Raw genomic sequence first — 20,748 nt, forward strand, 5'->3', positions numbered from 1 at the left:
TCATCGGATCAATACGCTTATTTCAACCTCAAGAAATCTTTCAGGTTTACAGATGCCCGATCGGATCTGACGTTGAGGGACATGAACATGTAGCCGTGTTGTACTCATCCATGACTGCAGTGGCTTCTTGCTGCTTACGATAACAGGTAACTTCGAGGAAGTGATAGCGAGACGAAGAGTCCGCGATAAGCATTGGATAGGAGGGAATTTAGTGTAGATGGGGCAATTTGAGGAGGGGGGGTTTTTCTCGCCAGTACTAACTCTGCACCATGTCGAGAAACACACCATCAAGAAAGCATGTTCTTTTTGCCTTCTGGGTGACTTCTGATGACCAGTGACTTGATGATGTCGCCTCCTCTGTACACGTGTGGACTCGCTGTTGGGCTTTTTGGCGTAGGAGAGCAACCAACCAGTGGGAGAGGTTCTCGATTGATGGATGGATGTGAAGTTGGTTGTGTGAAGAGAAAGGAAGTCGAGGAATGAATGGGCCAATTGAGCGGTGAGACGCATGCAAGGGTAGACTGCCCAGACGAGGAGGACGCAACAAGGGCAGAAAAAAAGTGCCCACCACTTTTAAAGCAACCCCCGGCTGCACATCATGATTCGGCCGCGGGACCAGGCGCGGGAGTCGGGACATGTTGTGAGACACACTGACTGCATTGGACACCACTTTGTGTGTGTTTGTGTGCGGGACGGACGATGAGGGGGGAGATGAGGTGTGTGGTCTCAGGTGGTGCGGTGCCGCATTGACTGACTGCAGTGGCAGCCCGAGGGTTCAGCTGGGTTGGAGACATTGAGGAAACATCGAATTGGGCGGGAAGAGGTCAAAGTGGTGGGGCCTCCAGTTGTTGTTTTGAATGTTTCGATTCGTGGAGATCCCAGGATGACAGGGATCGCTCCTTCTCCCGCGAGAGTGGGAACTTTTAACGTCCGTCGTGTTCATCCCAAGAAGTGGAAATGGAAAGAGGGAAAAAGCACGGCCCCTCTCTCTCTCTCCATGCAGTCTAGTGCCCTCTTCACGCCGTCTCACGTCTTCTTGTTAATTTGGGCAACTGAACTCAAGGCACACTGCTGGCGACGCCTCTCGACACGCCTTGGGTTTGCTGAGTGAGTCCAGTGCTTGTTCCTGCCACCTGAGATCTAATGAGCGGGTTCCAAGTGTATCACCAAACCAATTGGGGGACCAGGTACCTCTAGGCAGTTCACGTAGCAATCGGGGTCTTCTTGGTCTTCTCAGTCTCCACGCAGGGCATCGTCGGTTTCGGCGCTTGTTCCTTTCTTCTCAGCTTGTGGATAGGAGCTCTACACTAGTGTTGTACCCAGGCAATTCCCTGGCTTCGTTGATTGTAACCGTTCCATCATCTTTCAAGAAGAAAGGACTGTGGACTCTTCAACACTCTATCAAACAACACACACAACGCACACACATACACTCCTTACAGCAGGGCTGAATAGAGAGTGTCAAGGGTCCAGCCTCATACACTACAACACAACGACGATAATAACTCTCAACTACCTACATACCATACACCCCATTATTCTATACCCTGCAAAATACCAAACTCAATCAAACCATTGTGAACGCTGTTCGCTGTTACGCTCGCTACCCGTGGGACCCTTCACCCAAAAGAAACACAGAATCCATAAAATCGAGATCCAAACCCCAGTCCCGTCCACCCCCGTCCCCCGTCCCCCAGCCTCCAGACCGAGACAGCAGCTCTCAGCTCTCAGCTCCGTACGTGTGATGATCCAAAAACACAGACAACACAATTTCACCAAAAAAAACACATCAAAATACCCATACCATCAACCATAGTGTTTAGTATCGCGATCGCTTACCATACCATCCTAGCCGTAGTAGTGTTTTGCGAAAAAGACTCTCGATACCCCCATTTTATTACGCGAAGAAAAAGAAGCTTAGACACAACGAAACTGAACGACTGTAACGAATGAACGACACCCCCTACCAATTGCCAGCAACATTGACGACGACGCATACACATCGCCCACCGCAAATGAATGGCCCGTAACGAAACACATCACATCCTATACCCAAGCGGTCAACAATGATTCCGCGAGACCAACGCCGCCGGAGCCCCGAGAGGGAGCGCCGCCGACGCGCTGACCGCCGCCAGTCCAGAGAACAGCTCGCCGCTGCCGCCCTCGCCGCCGCCGCCGTCGGCCAAACTGCTGCCAAAACTGCCGGCCCCTCCTCCACCCACCGATCCCGCGCCAACTCCAGCACTTCCTCTTCCGCCGTCACCTCCTCCGACGAAGCCAGCGCCCCCAAAAACACGGGATGGGGCTTCCGCTCCTTCTTTTCCTTGGCATCCTCCAAGAAAGTGCGGAAGCGCCGATCTTTTCGAAAGAAGAACTACTCCTCGTCCTCCATCGACAGCAACCTGGCCTATGGCGGGTACCAATCCAGGTCGTCCCTCGAGTCGCAAAGAGGCGCCAGGAGAAGGAGCGGACCCCAGAGGAAGATTAGCCAGACCTATTCCCAACACTCCCACCACGACAAGGAGTATCAACAACACAACCAGGATCAGTACAGGGATCATCCACAGTACGAGCAGCCTCAGCATGAATACCAGCGCCCAGAATATGTGCCCCAGGACCAGTATGCGCACTCGGACCAGACCACACCACGACCAGGCCAACCCACACAGCACCCACATGCGCAGCCCGAGCCATATTATCGACACCAGCATCAGCAATACCACCAGCAGCAATCTCATGCTTATCAGCACCCTGCGCAGCACTACCATGGCCAGCCCGAATATGATCCAGAGCTCTTTACGCCCGATGGCCGACCTAACTTGGCGCGAACAACGACCGACGAAGAGATTATCGAACTTGGGCGCAAGATCTCTGACCTTGCTAGGGCCTCCAACCTCCGTGACCTGGAAAGGGCAGGCAAGCAACGTCCATCCCAGCTGGTAGGTGCCGCAACCGCCATCTCCAACTTCCGTCGCCAGAATCCGAAGAGGAATGGACGTCGCGGTCTTGCTCCTTCCAAGTCCTCCAAGCGCGATGAGCAGAGTGACGATGATCAGGGATGGGATACGGCTTCGGACTCGGACTCGGACTCGGACTCGGGTGACAACGCGGAAGAGGCCAGCGCTAGTGACTCTGACCTTGCCTATGGTTCATCACCTCAATACTCGGACGAGAAGCTGTCTTCTTCCCCGGCCCCGGCTCCCGCGCCACCACCACCGACCATCAGCCCCCAGAAACCCTATATCAGGAACAAGGCCATCGATCCCTCCAAGTTTGGTCCCGTCAACTCCTTGCACGGTCTTGTGACTCCCCTGAATGGGTTCCGACCGACTGAAGATGTGCTTCCACCCCGTCAGTCAAAGCCCTGGCTTAGCAGATTCGAGAACGATCCTCTTCCGAATTACCCTACCCCGACAGACGAACTCGATACACCGACGCAGATGCACTACCCGATCGCTACCCCGGATCCCCGCAGATTCGATGCTGTCACCAGTCCAACTCTGGTATCCGGCTCACCTCTGATCATATCACGACCCGTTACTGTTGCCATCCAGGCCCCCAAGCCCCGTGTTCCGGTCTCGACACGCGCTTTGGAGGAACACCCCATGCCGCGCCAGAGATCCGCCGATGGGAGGCTTATGACGGCCGACTCTGCCTTGGCCAAGTCCATTGGGAATGCAGCTGGTAAACATGAAGTAATCCGAGATGATACGCCACCTTCCAACTACCGACAACATCGCTCGCGTGCTCAGAGCAATGGATCTGCTCATCCGTCTCACACTTCTCACCACTCTCACGCCCAGTCGCATACTTCTCGTACTTCTCACACTTCTCACGTTCCAGTCCATGTCCAAGTACCGCTTCCCACGACCCATGACCTCGAGTTCGACGATTGGCATGACTTTGAAGACCGCAACACCCACCTAGCCTCCGATGTCCCCCAGTTTACCGACCCAGCAGCTGCCGGCGTCGCCGCAACCCTCATCGGAACTGCCCTTTTCCAGGACCGATACCGACGAGATGACGAGGAGGATCGCAACCTGGACCCCAACCACGTTCTGGCCGAGTACAAGCAACGTGTACAGCAGGAGGAAGAGCAGCGCCGGAAAGCCGAGGAGGCTGAGAAGGAGCGTCTTGAGAAGGAACGCCAAGAGCGGGAGGCCCGTGCTGCCGCCGCCATCAAGCGGGAGCGTGAAGCGCGTGAGGCTCAGGAGGCTGCTGAGCGGGAGGCCCGCGAGAAGAAGGAGGCAGAGGAGCGTGCCGCTGCTGTTGCTCTTGAACTTGTCGCGCAGAGGCAACGTGAAGAGCGAGAAGCGCGTGAGGCCCTTGAGAAGATGGAGAGGGAGGCTGAAGAACGCGCTGCTGCTGCCGCTGCCGCTCAACGGGAACTTGAAGCTCTTGAGAAGGCTCGCCGCGAAGCTCACGAACGCGAAGTTCAGGAGGCCATTGAGAAGGCCCGCCGCGAAGCTCAGGAACGCGAAGTTCAGGAAGCCATTGACAAGGCCCGCCGTGAAGCGTTGGAACGCGACGCAGCTGCTGCTGAGCGGGAGCGTCAAGAGCGCGAGCACCTCGAGAAAGTCCGTCGTGAGGCGGAGGATCTTGCTATTGCTGCCCGGCGAGAGCTCGAGACCCGCGAAACTGCGCTTGAGGCTGTCGCCAAGGAAGCTAGGCGCCTCCGTGACGAAGCCGATTACCGTGAGCAGTACGAACGTCGTGTCCGAGAGGCTCGTGAAATGCAGTACAAGGAGGAGCGCCGGATGTATGATGCTCGATATCGTGCTGATCGGGAGAACATGATTATCGATGTTGAGCCTAGGCGCCGCAGCACTAGCCGGCAGACGAGGGATGAGTCGCCCGAGGAAAAGCGCTCCAATGCAGGTAAGGAGACGGAACGAGAGGAGCATCACCGTCCCAAGCGTGAACCTGTTACCATCATCAACGAGCGCGACGTTCCGAAAGACGAGCCCAAGCCCAAGGTCGAAAAGCCCACCCGATCCGTCTCGGAGAAGAAGCGAGAGAGTATGGGCGACACTCTGGACCCGAAGCCCAAGAAGCCCAGCAAGGAAGAGAGACGTGCTAAGCGCGCCGAAACTCTCCGACTCCTCGCCGAAATGCAAAAGGAACTCGAACTCGAAAAGGAACGAGCAAGGAAGTTGGCCGAGCTTGAAGCTGCCGAGCAACGGCAAGAGAAGCCCAAGGACGAGGAACCTCGCAAGTCCAGCCAACCAATTGTGCCAGAGCTTTCGAAATCCCCCAAGGACCAGGTTAGTCACGACTCCAAGGCAGTGCCAGCTCCAGGACCATCCCCCTCGAAGTCTCCCAAAGGCGTAATTGACCCATTTCAATTTCAGGTTCCGGATGATGCTTTCGCTACGCCGGTTCATGCTACCCCGGCTAGGCCACTAACTCCCCAGGTCTACACGGTTCCCGAGCCTGATTTCTCGCCTCCAAAGCGCCGTCAACTAACCCGTGCACTAACCGATGCGGAACTTGAAATTCGTGAGAGGGTAACTCGTCGTGACTCGTTCGAGATCCAGCAGCGTCAAGAAGAGATCCGCAGGAGCAGGAACACATCGGAGCAGCCAATGACCAAAGATGCCGACAAAGCGATCATTCCCGAGACCACTGGAAAGGAGACGTTGATGGCAGAGGAGCCTGAACGTGAGCGGAGCCGAAGCCATGACCGTGCGGGAAGCCGTGTTCGCGAATCCGAGCCACTACGCGACACGACCGAAGAGCCTGAGCGTGCTCGTAGCTGGAGCCGTCAATCTAGTCACGTTCGTGAACCGGAACCAACACCAGATCCGCAGAGTGAAGCCAACAAGTGGTATCGCGACTACGTTTCCAGCCGGCGGGAGGAACGCTTGCGCAGCAGCTCGCCTAGCCGATCAGTTGTGGATAAGTATGACGATTCAGTCTTTGGACCGCCGACACCTGTCATCGTCACAGCGGAACCAACGATCATCACGGCCGAACCTAGTTGGGCCACAGCTGAGCCTGCCGATGATGGAAAACCCAAGAAGGGCAAGTACGCCGAGCCCGATGCCGATGTGAGGATCGATCATGTCATCTTGCCACGAGACTTGCACAGGTTCCTCAAGCCGGCGGATGATCATTCCAGCCTTCATGCGCCCGCTGGTCAGCCAATGTTTAGTTCGAGAGATCCATCGTGTGAGAGGGAGAGGCCCTTGCTGAATCTAGTGCTACCCACGCCGGCGCCGACTCCTACTCCTGAACGTGAACGCAGAGAGCGCGCAAGACAAGCTGCTCGCGAGTCCGAGGTGGAGCATGAGGAATCCAGGCTAGCTCCCGTTGCTGCCGAGGAATCGAAGAAGCCGAACTACATCCTCAACGCCCGCGGTGAAATCGAAATCATCGCCCCAACCCCCAAGGATGAAGACACGGAGTCTGTCAAGTCAGATGGGTGGGTGGAGCCCGTGGCTGATACCGGGTTGACGCATGTTGTTGTGGACAGGTCGAGACAAGCGGCCGTGGAAGCAATCAAGCGCGCCCTACAGCCTAAGAGGGAAAGAAAGGCGAGCATTACTTGGGGAACGCTTGCTGGTGCGGTGCTTCAGAAGGTCGCTGAGGATAGGAAGGCTGCCGCTGAGCAGAAGACCGAGATCGCGGCTGCGGAGGAGAAGAGCCTTGCTCCCGAAGTTGAGGAAAAGGTTGAGGTTCTTCCGGCTCCGGTTGTTGAGGTTCCAATCGTTGAAGAGAAGCAGCCTGAAGAACAGAAGTTGCGGGAGATCGAGCCCGAGACAAAGCCGGCTGACGTTGCTGCACCAACAAAGACCGAGGTGCAGCCGGACGTTGAACTACCCCGCCAATCCCCGCATCCCGATCCGGAGCCGCATCTGGAGCCGCACCATGAGGCGACCCCAGTTCCCGCCATTGCTATTCATGAACCGGAGAGTCCGAAAGCGACTGAAGAGCCCAAGGATGAAGAGGCTAAAGAGGAGCTCAAGGAGGAGGAGGAGCTGAGTGCGCTTCCCGAGGGAGAATCCCATGAAGAGAAAGAAGATGAGGCTACGCGTCAGGTGAGAATTGACCATGATCATAGCGGACGATTGCGGAGGCTAACTCAGTTACAGATTGTCGATGAGGCCACAAGTAGCCCCATTAAACCCAAGCGCAAGCTCCCGAAAAGCCTCGCAGAACCATCAATCTTCTCTCCTTACCGTCCCACCTTCTCCGATAACTTCGCCGATGTGGTTTGCGGCGAACACCCCAACCCCGAACCTCATGCCGACACCTATACATGGCGTCGTGAGGCCATGGCAACTCAATCCTCCATAGGCGACGAGTGGGAGTCCATTCTGCGAAAAGCGGAAATTGAAAAGGACGAAACCACGACGAACCCAACGGGGACATTTAACCCGGACAACCGCGAGCCGCCAGATCGATTGGGAAAGGAGTTTTCGTTCGAGGTTGTGGAACACGAGAACTCACAGACCTATCCCTCGGATGGAAATGCGAGGGAAAGTGAGAAGGCTAGTACCGAGCAGAATGGTGTTTCAGACCGCCGACCCAGCAATGAGTTTATCGAATTTTTGAAGAATCAGACCAATGGCTCGACATCGGACCGCAAGCATGAGCACATCATTGCCACCACCGAGATGAACGGCAACAGCGAGGATGAGTATTTTTTAGGTAATGCCGGCACCCATGGCGCAGGTGCCGGCTCGGCAGAGGATTCTGAGGCTGCGACCGCTTCTGACAGCAAAGACGCGGAGGCCCAGAATCTCCCTCGCCCAAATGCCACCCAGGCCTCCATGGATAGTACACCCATCGCTGAGTCTAAGGAGGAGGATGAGGAGGAGAAATTACACGGCAGCAATGCCGGTTCGGACAGTGCCCCCGAGCCGACCCAGCTGCGACACACGGATTCTCGGTTTATCGACCCTGAAGTCCTTGTCCACAGACCATTTACCCCAGCCATCGACCCTCAATATGGCGATCTTCTTCCTTTGCCTCCTTACCCTACTCTCACGGGACCTGGGTACCGCTACCTTGCAGACTTGCCCTCGCCGCTTGACTTTGATCTCGAACAGCTTCCAGCACTACCGGAAAGCAGACCCTCTACGCCACCACCTACGTCTGGCTCTCCAGGCAACGCATTCAAAACCGCCGTAGCAGCAATGATGGGCACCCAATCCCTGATCAGGAGACAGAGGGGTCACACTCGTAGCCGTAGTGCGCTGGATGGGACCGCCCCAGTGAGAGTACCAAGCCAGACCGCCGTCCCTATCCAGTTCCGTCTGAAGGGGAAAAAGAGGGCAGGGTCAGAGCATTCACTTCCACCTTCTGAGGCCTGGGGGCCGTCATCCGCTTCAAGGCCATCTAGTGCCCATGGTGACGCCGCTGCTGCTTCCGATGGGACGTTCCCGGCCAGGAGCAGGCCAAGACCAACCAGTTGGGAGGGTTCGATGAGGGATATTAAGCCTTTGTATCTTGTTGAGCGAAACGCTGCTACTGCTGCTGCTGCTGCTGTGTTGGCGCCGACTGTGGATACCGAGGAGGCTCTTCCTCCCCCGGAGAGCTTCGAGTTGCCGGAGGATGATGATTTGGATTTGTTGCCTGCTTTGCCGGAGAGTGCGCCTGAGAGTGATGCTGGCTCGCCTGTTGTTGCGCCCCAGATTGAGAGTCTTGAAAAGGATGTGCCAAGTGAGGCGGTTCTTCCTGCTCTGGAAGCTGCTCTCACTCCAGAGACTGTCCGACTTCCGGTTGTCGAGGACTTGGATCTCCTCCCGGCTCTTCCTGAGAGTGATGCCGGTTCACCTATCGTCACCCCCGTGAATCTGTCAACCGATCTACCAGTCGATGAGGATCTCAAGCAGGCCGAAGTCCCCAGCCCGGCTTCTACTGATAGGGCTCTTCCTGCTCCTGAGACTGTCGAGCTCCCCGTTGACGAGGATCTGGATCTGTTGCCGGCTTTGCCTGAGTCCCCAACAGCCGAGTCTGCCGTGCCTGTTTCCTTGCCGGCGGTTGCTCCAGAGGTTGTTGAGGAGGTTCCGGCTGCTGAGATTCCTCAGGTTATTGAGGCTTCCAAGGAGTTTGGGATTCCTGCTCCTGAGACTGTCGAGCTCCCGGTTGATGAAGACCTGGATCTCCTTCCAGCACTGCCGGAGAGTGGCCTTTCTTCGCCTACTCTTCGTGAACCTGCATCACCTGTTTCCGTTGGTAAGGACGACGCTCTCTCAACTCCAGTTGAGGACATTCTCCCTGTCCCGAGGAGTGTCAACCTTCCAGAGGACATCAAACTCCCCGCTGATGAGGATTTGGACCTCCTTCCCGCATTGCCTGATAGCGTTGCTTCGTCTCCTACTACTGAGTCTGTGCCCGTCTCTTTGCCGATCTCGGCTCCAGAGGTTGCTCAGGACATGGAGGAGATGCCGAAGGCCGTTGAAGTACCAACTACCCTGTCTCCGGAGGCTGTTAGACTTCCTGTCGATGAGGATCTTGATCTTCTGCCTGCCCTTCCGGACAGTCTTGCTACTTCCCCAACAACCGAGACTATGCCATCCCAGCTTTTCGTGGAGGAAGTAGTCGAGGAGACGTCGAAGGCCGTTGAGCGTGAGGTTCCAGTTCCGGAAAACATCAAGCTACCGGTCGATGAGGATCTTGATCTCCTCCCAGCTCTGCCAGACAGCATCGCTACCTCTCCGACGACCGAGACCACACCGTCTTTGCCTATCTTGGCCTCTGAAGAAGCTACAGATGCGCCGAAGGAAATTGAGGTCGCTCCTGAAACTGTCACACTCCCTGCTGACGAGGATCTCGATCTCCTCCCGGCTTTACCTGAAAGTGGCAATACTTTCCCGGAAAGAAGCACTTCGCCCGTCCTCCTCGAGAAGGCCGCCTCACCTGTCATTATTCCTGAGCCCGAGACAGTAGCGCTTCCGGTTGATGAGGACTTGGACCTGCTTCCTGCGCTGCCTGAGAGTGTGCCGGCTTCACCTACTAAAGAGCATGCTTCTCTCGCTACCTCGCCTGTCGTTGCTCCTGCCGTTGAGAAGGAGGTCGATAACGAGGTTGAGCTTGTTTCGGAAGTTAGCCGTGGGTTGGAGGTGCTTGAGCCGGAGACTATCTCGTTGCCTGTTGATGAAGACTTGGATTTGCTGCCTGCTCTTCCTGAGAGCGGACCTGCTTCGCCTTCTAAGGAACATGCTTCCCTTACCACTTCTCCTGTCGCTGGCCCTACGCTTCTCGAGGAGATCGAGGCTGAAGTTGAACTCGTTCCCGCGGTTGACGACGAGGTCGCTAAAGGAACGGTGCCTATGCCTAAGCCTGAGCCTGAGGCTGTCTCATTGCCCGTGGACGAAGATTTGGACCTCTTGCCTGCTCTTCCTGAGAGCGGGCCTGCCTCGCCAGCATTGGAGCGATCCGCTTCCCCAGCGGTGCCCGTACTCGAGAAGGAGGAGGCTGTTCCTGAGGCCATCTCGGAGGTTGTCTGTGAAATTGTCCCTGAGCCTGAGAATGTAGCACTTCCTGTGGACCAAGACTTGGATTTGCTGCCTGCTCTTCCTGAGAGTGGACCTGCCTCGCCTATCAAGCAACATGCTTCGCTTGCTACTTCGCCAGTCATCGAAGCGGTCGTTGAGAAGGAACCGGTTGTTGAAGAGGTGTCTGGAGTTGTCCCTGAACTTTTGCCTCTTCCCGAGGATCAAGATTTGGATCTCCTTCCGGCGCTGCCTGAAAGTAGTCCGGCTTCGCCTAGAAAGGAGCATGCTTCGCTTACTATTTCGCCAATTATTGAAGCGGTTATTGAGAAGGGACCTTCCGTTGAGGTTATCACTGAACTTCTGCCTCTTCCGGATGACGAGGACTTGGATCTCCTACCTGCTCTTCCGGAGAGTGGTCCCGTCTCACCTACCAAGGAGTACGACTCTCTCGCTACCTCGCCAATTACTGAAGCGGTTATTGAGAAGGAACCCTTCGTTGAAGTTGTCCCTGAACTTCTGCCACTCCCGACCGACCAAGATCTGGACCTCCTCCCCGCTTTGCCTGAAAGTGGTCCCAGCTCTCCTGTCCAAGAAGAGTTCGCGGCACCAGTGGCCCAGCCGACGGATATCTCAGTCGACACAGAGGTTGAACAGCCTTCCAAGGACACGGAGGATGTTTTGTCAATCACTATCCCCGAGCCTGAGTCCGTACCACTTCCAGCTGAGTCCGATGACGGTCTTTGGGCTTTGCCTTCACTGCCTCAAAGTCGCGCTGGTTCGGGATACGCCTCGCCTGTCACTGCTAATATCCCGACCGAAGTGGTCCCATCACCCGTTAAGGCTATCGAGGAAACATCCGAGCTACCCGTTTCCGTCAATCCTGAGTCTGTCCGCCTACCATCTGACGACGGTCTTTGGGCCTTGCCTTCCTTGCCTGTAAGCCATGAAGGATCGGGATACGCTTCACCAGTTGCGGCTATGCCTACCTTCGGTGTGGAGCCGCCGATGGAGGATCTTGAGGAGTACTTCCCTGATCATTACGATCAAGAAGTCGTCGACGAACTCTCGTCTAAGCAGCCTCGTGAGGTTGAGACGGAGTTGCCGTTGGATACCCTGCCTCAACTGCCCGCTGACGAGGACCTTGACCTTCTGCCTGCCCTGCCCGATAGCCGCGGCAGTTCTCCCGATCTGGCTGTTTCTTTGCCAGTCGAGAACCACCAGGAGGTACTACAAGCTGACCAGTCTGAAAAGCAGCTTGACCTCTCGGAGCTTCCGGCTTTGCCTGTTGATGAGGATCTCGAACTTTTGCCTGGCCTTCCAGAGAGTAGGAACGAGTCGCCTGAGCCGCAAGTTGAGACTGTCCCGGCTGTCATTCCCGAGCAAGCTGAGGAGGAGAAGGAGAAGGAGCAGGAACGGGATTTGTCCAAGTTGCCACCTCTGCCTGCTGATGAGGACTTGGATGTCTTGCCTGCGTTGCCCGAGAGCAGAAACGAGTCGCCTGAACCTGAGGTCTCTCTACCCATCAACACTCCTGAGCAGGCCGACCTGTCCAAGTTGCCAGCTCTGCCTGTCGATGAGGACCTCGACATCCTCCCTGCGCTCCCTGAAAGCAGAAACGATTCTCCTGAGCCCCAACCTTCTTTGCCCAAGGCCATCTCACCAGAGGTTCTCCCTCTTCCGGCTGACGAAGACTTGGATCTTTTGCCTGAACTGCCGGAAAGCCGGGGTAGTAGTCCCGATCAGGAGACTTCGCTTCCAGTGGCTGTACCTCAATCCCCCATCGCCGAGGAAGCTGTTAAGGATGTCGCCGAAATTCCTGTTGCTGAAAAGGACCTCTCTTATCTGCCAGCACTTCCCGTTGACGAAGACCTCGAACTTCTTCCTGCCTTGCCTGACTCTCCTGCAGCTGACAACTTCCCCGAAGAGGAGGAGACGCAAACTACCTGGCAGCCCGAAGAGTTCACACAACCTGCTTGGGACGAGACGCAACCTACTCAGATGTCTGAAATTAGTGAAGAAGACTTCCCTGTTCCCGGCGTCAAGGTTGACGAGGTGTCTCGGGATTTGGCCGATCTTCCGGCTCTACCGGAAAGCAGATCCAGCAGCCGTTCTGAGGACATGGAGACGGCTCCGAGTCTCGAGGATCCCTCGGAACTCCCGCCACTGCCGGAAAGCAGGGAAGATTCTCCCGAACCAAAGTCCCCGTTGCCTGATCTTGGTGGCCAGCCAGCTAAGGAGTCACTTGCCAAGCAGATTGCGCCTAGTCAACCGTGGAATGAGAGTGAGACTCAAGGTACAGAAAATCCGTTCGATGAAAGTTTGCCGAAAGCTAACATTGATTTTACAGACGAACCCCTCCCCGTCTCCAACGAACTCATTGTAGGCCACGTCCGCCGCGACTCTTCCGAAGCCGCTCACCCATCCGATATCTACGAAAAGCCATCCTCCCACAACCAGGCCAAGTCCCCCATGCTTATCGGCAACAATGACCCCAACGAGATTGACTACAAGCTAGCCGAGACCATCTACGAGGACATGTGCGACGAGGATGACGCTTCTACGGTGGCTGCATCAGACGCTCCCAGTTTCTTGTCCGGCGCCAATGCGGAACAGAAGGAGCAGATTGCCAAGGCCCTTGCGGGCGACTCCGAGGCTACTTCTAGCTTGAGCCCGGAGAGCTCCTTTAGGGTGTTGCAGTATCTGAAGAAGAGAGATGCGGCAATGAAGCAGGGTCAAACGTATGAGGAGCCCGAGACGGTTGTGCCAGGCCCGTCGTCGCAGTATGAGGACGAAGAGGAGCAAGTTCCACAGGAGATTGAGGACGCACTGGAGTCTATCGAAGAGGTATTGTCCATGATATTCACGAGTTGGGTGTCACAGATTGCTAACTAATTGTCTCAGCAGAGCAAGAAGGCCAAGGGAGTTTCGTTCGAACCTTCGGATACTCCAACCGAGAAGCCTGACGTTCCTGAAGACGTACCTGCCGATCACACCACATCTGACCAAAGCACGCCTCGCCAAGAGCTCAGGATCGGCATTCCAGGCCCAAGCTCCAGGGTAGCCAACCTCGAAGCGGTCAACGATGAGGTCGAGAATATTTCTGATGCCGAAGCCCAAAAAGATGAACTTCCCAAGACTTCGACCGACAAAGACAAGCACACCGAGTCTCGATCGAATCAGGAGGAGTCCAGCGGTGAACCCCAGCCCGCCAATACCACTCAAGAAGACTCCATTCTCGGAGGCGGTCTCGTCGCTGAGCCTGAGCGTCAGCGGCCAATGAGAGTAGCCAGCCCTGAAAACCAGTGGGGCACGCTTGGCGACCTGGACGACTTGGATGACGAAGATGACGACGATGTCAGCGAATATTCGCCCGGCGGTACTAATTTAAAGAGGCACTCGCTGACTAGACTGCCGACGTTCCCTGGTGTTACGGCTTTCTTGGGAAGGAACTTTAGGAGCAATTCGGCCCCGAGCCCGTCGGATGTGCCGGTGCAAGACGAGAGGGATTATTATTCGAGTGATGAGCGGGAGATGCTTGGGGAGGAGCAGCAGCAGCATCAGCAGGAAGTATCAGGGGATGAGTTGGAGAAGAGGTTGGAGAAGGTGAAGATGGAGGAGGAGGTGGAGGATGAGAAGACTGAGGAGAAGACTGAGGAGGTTGAGGGTGCTGATGAATCGCAGACCGGACCGGAGAAACCGGTGGAAACTGAGCCGGAACCTGCACGAGAGCACATCGAAGGTGAACCCAGCACAACTGAGAAGAAGGGTAAGAAAAAGAAACAGAAGAAGAAGAGAAACAAGGGGAAGGGCAAAGCCGACGTGGAGCCGGAGGCGCCATTACCGACAACACAAGCTGACCTGGAGACAACATTAGCACCTGAAGCCGAAGAGCCCAAAGAACGGGAGCCAGATGCTGAACCCGCAAGCAAGCCAAAGAAGAGTAAGAAGAAGAAGAACAAGAAGAACAAGAGCGCCGCTGTTAGCATCCTCGAGGAACCAACGATTTCTGACACAGCAAAACCCACAGACGGACCCGGAGTCGACCGACACAGCACCTGGCCAATGGTAAAGAGCGACGCCGCCTCAAGTGAAAAGAAGACAGCTCTGGAGAATGAACCAAGTACGCAAAACATGACGTTACCCAAAGACGAGGAATAGCTCTGTTGACATTTGGTTTTTTGAAGCAGAAATCCCGGCCCCTCAGGAATTCATGAACAATGAAAACATCACCCTTCCCGAGGAAATACCTCTCCCAAGGAGCCGCGACCTCTCCCCTTGTGCCTCTGAGGAACCAACGGAGGAGACTGCCACCATTGAGCGCGAACCAGAGCTAAGGACCCCCGCAACCAAACACGACGAGGCCACCACTGTCGATGAAAAGCAAACGGCTACAGACGAGTTGGATGAAAACGGCTCTGTAACACCCACTCCGCACTCGCATGTCTCTGATGACCACCAAGGGGAATCACAGGGTGATGCGGAACAAGGCGTCAAAACTGCCCCACCTGAGAGCAGCAACACCACTGAACCTCTGACAAGTGGTGCTGAGCAGCCAATCAACCCTCAAGCCGATATTCCCAAGGATATGCAGCCTGCAGAAGATCCCGTTCCCGTCGAAGCTGCCTTGGAAGGTTCGACGCAGCAAGGTGAATCCCAGACCGATGACAATGACAAGCCTCAGGAGGAGCCAAAGGTAAAGGAGCAACTAGCTACAGTATCGCCAGATCTAGTTTCCCCGACATCAGACACATTCACGCCTAGATTGCTGAGACGGTCATATCCTAAGAAGGAAAAGACCAAGGCCGGCAAGATGTCCAACCCGGCGTCACCTACCATGGGTGCAGGCTGGGGCATTGCCAGCCCTCCCAGTATGAGCTTAGACAAGGCCCTCGAAGCCGCTGACCCGTTCGCCGATGGAGAGTTCGAACGGCGCATGAGAACTGTCAGTGCGAACAGAGAAGCTGAGCGCTCAGCCAAGATCGCCGAGAAAGAAAAGCTCGAGCGGGCGCTCTTCTTGCAACGCAGGTCTACCTTTGACGTTGGCGATTCACCGACATCATCGCACACCAGTGTTGTTGGCTCGACTCATTCCTCCGGGGCCGCAGAGACTGGTTCCAATGCAGAGGAGAGACCGATTTATGCGCTCAAGAGGGCCAGTACCGATAGAGCTGAGAAAAAGAAGAAGCTGGCTGCTGAGAAGAAGAGGAGCAAGAAGTCGGATTGGCCGGATGCGTGGCCGGAGGAATTTGATGAAGAGGCTACGATGCCACAGGAGCCTGGGCATCCAAGCATGTGGCCAGAGCTGCACGGGAGAGCGTCACCGAGCCCGATTAGAGGGCGGTCCGGCTATAGGACGCCGACGCCGCTTGGGCAGCACATCGAGGTGGGCCGTGCAAGTGGACAGACTGGTGATGATTCTGCTGACCATGTTGGTGTTTTACAGGAAACTGATCGCAGGTTATCAGCGGGGGGAAACTCAGTGGGTCCAGGTATGTTTATTGGTCAAATAACTTTATGAGCAAGGGGGTGCCTGCAGATCTAGGAGCGGAACGGTGTTCAAGCCCATGTCGAACATGTGAATGGGGTATGGGATGGAGCAGCCAGAGCCAGGGGGGAAAGATGGGCGGGGCTGGAAGCTCCCCTAGCTCCCCTTTAGCTCGGCCTACCGTCACCGCCCCCCGTTCCTGAACATCCATCTACACAGGCTATCCCTATTCTGGTCGATACTCCCTGTCTGCTCCTGGGACTGCTCACTCTCACTTGAATTTTTCTTTTTTCACTTCCAGGAGAAACAACATCTCAAGATCCTCAAGCACAAGCACTTACTATTGCTTATCAAATACGCTGGATCAGCAACTAATACTTTAATATTCTATTATCAGACTCATCACGTTCACGATACAACAACATGTCTGATCCTTTCACTATCGGCGGTGGACCTAAGGATGTCCCTCCCCCTGAACCCATCCCTGAGGTGCCTTCGAAGCCCATTCCTGATGTTGGCTCCGATACTGCCACCCCTACCTCGGAGGCCAACAAGGAGCTTGGTGGTACTGTGAGGGCCTCTGGCAAAAAGGGCCGCAAGAGAAGAAACTCGTCTCTAGCTGTCGCTACCGACAAGGAAGAGGACGTCGATGCCAACAACTCTGAGGCTGAACAAGGTGACTTGGATACTCAGCCCTCTGGCAGTGCGCCTGGCAAGAAGACCAGAAGGAACAGGAGAGGACGGAAGGGCAAAGACAAATCAACGCCTTCCTCCCCTTCCGTTGATACTGAGGAAGCCGAGGACCAGGAGGCCTCGGATGGTGATGAGGAGCCCTCCTCTTCTGGCAGTTCGCAAGACGCCAATGCTGGCGCTGCCGGCGATGCGTCTGGGAAGAAGAGGAAGAACAGGAAGAAGGGATCCCAGGCTTCCTCCGGTCTTATGAGCCCGCCTCTGGAGCCGAACGCTGAGGTTGCCCAGCTCCATGCTCAGCTGGCTCAACTTACCGATCTGGTTCAACAACTGGTTGTCGAAAAGACCAGAAATTCTTCAGCGGACCAGGGTCGCAGTAGGCGAAACTCCAGTGTTACTAAGGGTAACCCCAAGATTCGCAGGACGTCCTCCGGAGGAGGTGTTGGCGACGGCGAGGCTCATTACGACAGTGACGGCAATTCCATCCACGACGAAGACGAAGAGCTCGACGACGACGACGACGACGACGCCGAGACGGGAGCAGCGGACGAGACGACCAAGGCGAAGCGCTTCATGGGCGTGCCTTACCGACGCGGCAGCAAGTCCAAGTCAGACAAGGGCGAAAAGGGCGACAAGGCCAAAGACAAGCATCAACAACAAGTAGGCGAAGATCCAACCTCTGAGCTCGAACATGCAGTCCTCAAGACTACTCCAAGGGAGGAAGATGAGCAGACTGGCAACTCCCCCCAAATTCGTGACGTTACCGCAGCTGACAACGAACGCACTCAACAAGAGCTCTTCGCAATCGACAACGTCAACGTCAACGTCATCAAAAATGAATCTCGGGATTCCGAAGCTGGGGTTGAATTCGCTCTTGGGCAGCAAGTCGTCATCGAGCGCCAAGGAGATGAGCACGCAGACGAGCAGTCCGGAGCCGAGCCCGCGGAACAGCTTCAGCAAGGACGGGGAGGAGGACGTTCCGGCCGAGGACAGACCGCCGGACCCGTCCAAGTACCCGCCGTCAGCCAGCAAGCCGGTCAAGAGCAAGGTGCGCCGAGCAATGAGCGGCTTGTCGAGGACGAGGGGCGCGCCCAGTCTGGAACAGATTCCCGAGACGGAGTTCGAGGACTCGGAGCTGGAGGACGGGGCGACTTCGCCTCCGCCGAAACCGGGCATGATCAATCGCGCCATGACGGGCATGAAGAGTCTGGACAAGCTGGACTTCAGGAAGCCGAGGGCGTCGTCGGTGGGTGGGGAGACGGATCATCACAGACCCGCGACGGCGACGGATGCGGAGTCGGAGTCGATCAATCAGGAGACTGCGTCGATCACGCAACCGAAGGGGTCGTCGGCCATGATGAAGAGGGCGTTTTCGGGCATGATTCCTACCACGTCCAAGCCACGAGCGAGCTTGGATCAGCAGTCCGAGACAGAGTCGATTTCCGGATCCACCAGGCCGAGCATGATGAAGAGAGCCGTGTCCGGAATGATTCCGGGAGCGTCGAAGCCACGGTCGAGCATGGACTCGACGGCAGAGCACTCGGGCGAGCGCAAGATGAGCATGGGCTCGGCGTTCAAGAACTTCAGCATGACGGGCAAGACCCGGGAACAGTCGAGGACACGGGAGCCGACCAGTCGGGGACCGAGCATCGATCTAAGCCCACAGGAGACGGACAGCATGGAAATCAGTCCGCACGAGAGTCCAGCGTTGAGACCCGAAGTGTCGCCGGATCCACACCCGCAGCCGAAGCCGGGAATGATGAAGCGAGCGTTGACGGGCATGAACCCAGCCGCCTCACAACGGCCGGACATGGCGGAGCGCCGCGAATCCGAACCGGTTCTGGAGAAGGAGAAGCACAAGACGCTCGACCGGCTGACGTTCGGTATGATGTCAAGGTCTCACTCGACATCAACGGGCATGGGTACGCAGACTCCGGATTCGGGGTTCAACAGCGCCGAACAGGACGTGCTGGAGCCATCGAGACCGGGATCTGGGTCGGGGTCTGGATCAAGCTCGATTCATCACCACCATTCGCAGCACTCGTCGGAAAAGAGCAAGACCAACAAGACGATGAAGATGCTCGGGTTGGGCGCCTTCACAAAGAAGGACAAACACGCGGATTTGGTGGACACGCCGCCGGAGATGAGCAGACCGGGTTCGTCCGGGTCGTATCAGGCAACGGCCGCCAGCAAGCCCAGCAGGATGGATCGGACGATCTCCGGGATGGGCATGTCCAGACCCAGGAAGAGTATAAGCCAAGAGACCCCTCCCCCGGACACGGACTCGAGACCGGGAACTGGATCGTCAATGCAGCCGCCACAGCAGCCGCAGTTCCCGGTGAGACCGGATCCCAGCCCGGCGCCCAAGTCGAGAATGGCCAGCTTCAACAAGGTGATGACGCTGGGGCTGATCAAGGACAAGAGCGACAAGACTCCTACGCCCAGCCACCACGAGCCGGACACAGCGACGCAGACGCCCATGGAATCGTCGGCGAGCGCGCACTCGAATGGGTCGAGGCCGTCGAGCTGGAACAGCAATCAGTTTCCCGAGCAACTGATGCCAGAGGGAAAGCCGAGCAAGTCGCAGACGAGAATGGGAAGAGCGATGTCTGCGCTGAGCATCCCGACAGGCAGCAGGACCAGTGTCTCCCAGGAGAGACCGGCAAGCTCACACCCGGAGACAACGACCAGTGCCAACCTGACGGAGCCGACGGACGTGACGGACGCGCACTCGCATCACAGCCATCACTCGAATCAGACGACGACGACCACTACCACGACGACAGACAAGAAGGAAAAGTCAAAGATGTCCTTCAAGAGCGTGGTCACCCTGGGCATGGCAAGCAGCCATCGGTCCTCGAGCAGTCGGAGACACAGCGTCGAACACTCGTCCCAGACGCAGCCGCCAGCGATACAACAGCCGCCCGTGATGCCCAAGCTGGAACTGCCCAGCTTTGGACTGGGCGATTCCCTACTGGGATCTCCACCGGGGACATCGTCGGGTCTGGGAACGCTCTCCCCGCCAGCGACGTCATCGGGTGCTCCTCCTCCTCCGCTGGGGGGATCGGTATCAGCGCCGGGAACGTCGTACGGGTTCCCGAACGTGGAGACACCGTCGTCAGAGAGACCACCAAAGGATCCGGAGACGGCGAGCATGATGAATCAGCCCAAGCCGGGGATGTTGGCGAGAACGAAGACGGCGATGAGCATAGGGAGTCGCAAGGAGTGGAGGGACGAGTCGGAGACGACGGGGATGGGAGAGGAGAAGAAGGAGAAGAAGGTGATGAGCACGAGCGCCAAGGCAAATTGGAATCGGGCGCTGAAGGGCACGAAGGGGGTGGTGGGCATGGGAATGTTTATGAAGAAGGACAAGAAGGAGAAGGACAAGGGGGTTTAGAAGACGCTTTGTCCGAGACCGGCGGAAGTGAGAATGCAGTTGGAGGTTTGGGGGTGAAGGCTGGAGTTGAGAAGGTCACGGTGAGCCCTGAGGAGGTGGAACTACCTGCTTCACCTGCAGTCAATCCTGAGGAGGTAGAACTTCCATCTTCTCCCTCGGTTCTACTTCTCTCTGATGCTGCTGGGGAACAACTTGACGAAGCCGTTATCAAGCCAGTTGAGCGGGACTTTGACCAGCAGCTTGAGAAAGACAACTCACTCAACCCTCAAGAGATTGGACTGCCACTTTCTCCCCCTCCAGCTATGTCCGAGATTGAGCCAATTGAACATATCATCATCAGTCAGCAATTCCAAAACGACCCATCTTCACATGCAGTCAATCCTGAAGATGTCCAGCTGCCCGCCTCTCCTTCACCTTCAGCTGAACTCGCCGAAAGCGAAAATGAGCCAATTGAACAAGGCTTCAACCAGCGATCTCCCAGACACGCAATGAACCCTGAACAAGTTTGGTCAACCCTATCAGACGCTGGCGATCTCACCGAATCCGAGCCGGCGGTTGAACAAGCCAAGCAGAGCACCGTGGAGCCTCTCTCACCGGCCACCACCACTGCCGACCGCGACCAGGACCAGAACCCTGACAAGGTATTCCACCTCTTTCCCCCCATGTACCCAATCGGATGTCTGGAATAAGTCTTGTGCTAATCCATATGCTGCAGTTCATTGGGCAGCAAT

The 20,748-nt window shown here is 56.4% G+C and overlaps 1 protein-coding gene across 1 annotated transcript; it reads left to right on the forward strand.

Annotated features, from left to right (window-relative positions):
• Window positions 1-2,066: 2,066 nt before the first annotated feature.
• NEUTE1DRAFT_133999 (uncharacterized protein) lies at window positions 2,067-20,017 on the forward strand (the record flags this gene model as incomplete). Its single annotated transcript, XM_009858958.1, has 5 exons — window positions 2,067-13,289; window positions 13,347-14,565; window positions 14,633-15,934; window positions 16,328-17,445; window positions 17,477-20,017. 5 exons carry the CDS (start codon window positions 2,067-2,069, stop codon window positions 20,015-20,017), a joined length of 17,403 nt encoding a protein of 5,800 aa, XP_009857260.1.
• Window positions 20,018-20,748: the final 731 nt, after the last annotated feature.

The sequence above is a fragment of the Neurospora tetrasperma genome, assembly GCF_000213175.1.
Source record: "Neurospora tetrasperma FGSC 2508 unplaced genomic scaffold NEUTE1scaffold_81, whole genome shotgun sequence".
Classification (NCBI taxonomy): domain Eukaryota; kingdom Fungi; phylum Ascomycota; class Sordariomycetes; order Sordariales; family Sordariaceae; genus Neurospora; species Neurospora tetrasperma.